This window comes from Mandrillus leucophaeus, unplaced genomic scaffold (assembly GCF_000951045.1).
Source record: "Mandrillus leucophaeus isolate KB7577 unplaced genomic scaffold, Mleu.le_1.0 Scaffold1, whole genome shotgun sequence".
Classification (NCBI taxonomy): domain Eukaryota; kingdom Metazoa; phylum Chordata; class Mammalia; order Primates; family Cercopithecidae; genus Mandrillus; species Mandrillus leucophaeus.
The window spans coordinates 14,866,869-14,869,445 of NW_012098097.1; the positions used below are offsets into that span (position 1 = coordinate 14,866,869).

The 2,577-nt window shown below is 56.8% G+C and overlaps 1 protein-coding gene across 1 annotated transcript in view; it reads left to right on the forward strand.

Moving 5' to 3' along the window:
- LOC105530274 (brain-specific angiogenesis inhibitor 1-associated protein 2-like) overlaps nt 1-2,577 on the forward strand; it is a 55,768-nt gene that overhangs the window by 19,042 nt on the left and 34,149 nt on the right. The window contains exon 3 of the mRNA XM_011967774.1: nt 1,163-1,249. Within this exon, the coding sequence (XP_011823164.1) occupies nt 1,163-1,249 (87 nt within the window). The remainder of the gene's footprint in view (nt 1-1,162; nt 1,250-2,577) is intronic.

A 2,577-nucleotide genomic window follows, 5' to 3' on the forward strand; every position in this document is an offset into this window, starting at 1 on the left:
CTGGGTGAGCAGGCACTTCAGCCCTTTGATGCCACCAAGGCATGGGTTCCTTCTGAGCCTTTCTGCTCCTGCTTGGTTCCTCATGAGGGCGGCAGGGCTGAGTGCGGAGACTTAGAGCTTTACTTCCTCCTCCTGTTTTTCGTGATGGCCTCGCAGGGATGAGCTCAGCTGTCCAGGCAGCACGGCCACCTTGGCCACAGCCAGCGGCCCTGGAGTCTCACTTCCGCGGTTTCGTTTTTCTTTTATTTGAGGCAGCCCACCTCCCCCGAGGCACAGCCCTTCATTCCTCTGCAGACGTAGTCTTGTGCCGCAGAACAAATTGTGCGCACTGAATTGAAAAGTACATAAATAAAATCTGATGAAGTGCCCAGTTACAGGCGCCTAAGTGGGTTGTGTAGAAAACGGATTAGAAATTGTAATTACGCTGCTCTCCAGGGCCCTGCCTCGCCCTTTCTGCAGCCTGGAGGTCAGGGTGGGGCTCCTTGTCAGGTGGAGGAGTTTGCCAGGCGCTCCCTGGAGTCCCTGAGGAGGAAGCCCAGGCTCTTCCCGGAGCCTGCTCCACGCCTGTGGCTGGGGAGGAGTTCAGCAAGCCCGAGCCCTTCACGCCCACTTCTGATTAGATCAGACTCTGCCTGGGAGTTGATGGGAGGCCCCTCAGGCGGCGGCAATACCAAGTGATGCTTGGTGGGCGTCCTGGTCTGAGACTGAAGCAATGGGAAATAGTTCTCCCACTCCAGGCTCGGCTTGGGGATCTGTGGGGAAATGGCTTCCTACTGCCCAGCTCTGCAGTTTCCTTGCCCGGGGTTGGTTCTTTGTCTCACGAAATACACTTAGTGCAGCACTCCCCGCCCGCCCCCACCCCGCCTGGTAGCACGTGATAGGAATCAGCACTCTGCAATTTGACTTGAGTAGCCCAGGGCCTGAACCGGTAAGCTGTGTTCTTACGAGTCAGGGGAGCTCTCAGGATTGGGGTGAAACAAGAATATCAACAAGAGATGGGTTCTGTCCAACCCAGAAATCACAGCAAGCCGAATGTTCTCCCAGCTTGTCTGGGCAGGAGACGGGGCTGGCCTGTGCGTGCGAAGACTGCCATGTTTTTGCTGGGGAAGAGTCTTGTCCGTGCCTCATGGAGGAAATAACTGCTCCCTTTTTTCTCTCCCAGGTGTGACGTACGCAGCCAAAGGCTACTTTGATGCCCTGGTGAAGATGGGGGAGCTGGCCAGCGAGAGCCAGGGCTCCAAAGAACTCGGTGAGACCCCGCCTGGCAGTCGCCTGATGACCCTCAGGCAGCTCTGGGACCCTGTCCTATGTCTAGCCGCTTTTTGATTTGACATCAGGTTTTGCCTGTCAAATGGGAAAATATTTGTCACCCTGGGAGCTGCCTTGAGGGGCACATCCTGCTGAAAGTGGGCGGTGGGTCCCGTCCCCTGAGGCGTGCAGCTTAGGGTGAGGACAAGCAGGCAAACCCATGTTTAAAGGTGCTCCGGGCAAATTGGAGTGGCTGACATGGGGTCTGTGTGCTTGGATGATGGGATTAGATGGCATGGGAATTCATTCCTGCTATTAAAATGAGTGAAAAAGGATACAGGCCCACGTGTGGTGTGGCCCTGAGGAAGACGCTCCAGCAGCGTGTCTGCTGGCTGACTGGCAGCTTATGTTATTGACGCTTTGTCTGTTTAGCAAATTTTCTGTGGTGGCCCCTACGACGTCTATGTCAAGGGACACAGGGCAAAACCTGGAAAGTCAGGGCCTGCGTGGTGGTGCTGCAGGCGTGGCTGAGGCGGAGTCCATGCTTCCACAGTCCCCTCACCTAGCTGGGTGGTGCTGAGGTCTCCTCTGCCCACCTGGGAGACCCCAGGCTGGCTGTGCCTGTGCTGATTTGCTGCTCCCAGAGCTTCCTCGACGCACGACGAAGCCTGAGTTGCTGGAGAAACCACTTGGATTCCTCTTCCCTCTGGTCACAGAGGACAGGCCGTGCTCGCTCTTGATTGTCTCCCCGTGGCCGCTGATCTGGGAGGTGGTCTGCAGGTCTGGAGACCCTCGGATGTGGAAGCGTCAGTGGGACTGGCCCTGGTCCCTTTTTTCTACTTTTCTTTTTGGGGACCGATAGCCCCCTTGACTGACAGAGGCCCTGGATGTGTCGGTAGGCAGTGGGTTGGGGGGTCCTGGGTTGCTCTGTGTCAATTCCAGCTCCCAGAAGAGGCTCCATCTCCCTAATGCTGAGGCGGTGGGGCCGGGAACCCGGGAACCAGCTTTGCCTGCCCAGGCTCCGTTCTCTCCAGTTCGCTCTCGACGTCCTGCGTGCTTAGCAGCCCCTATGGCCCCTCATTGGAGCCCCCTCCCCCCACCATGCCATTCCCTTGGGCAGGCGCGCTGGGATGTTTGCTGCAGGTCTGGTGATTGCTGGGAGCTTCTTTTTTCTTTTCTTTTCTTTTTTTTTTGAAATGGAGTCTCACTCTGTCACCCAGGTTGGAGTGCAGCAGCACGATCTCAGCTCACTGCAATTTCCGCACCCTGAGTTCAAGCGATTCTCGTGCCTCAGCCTCCTGAGTAATTGCGACTACAGGTGCCTGCCAT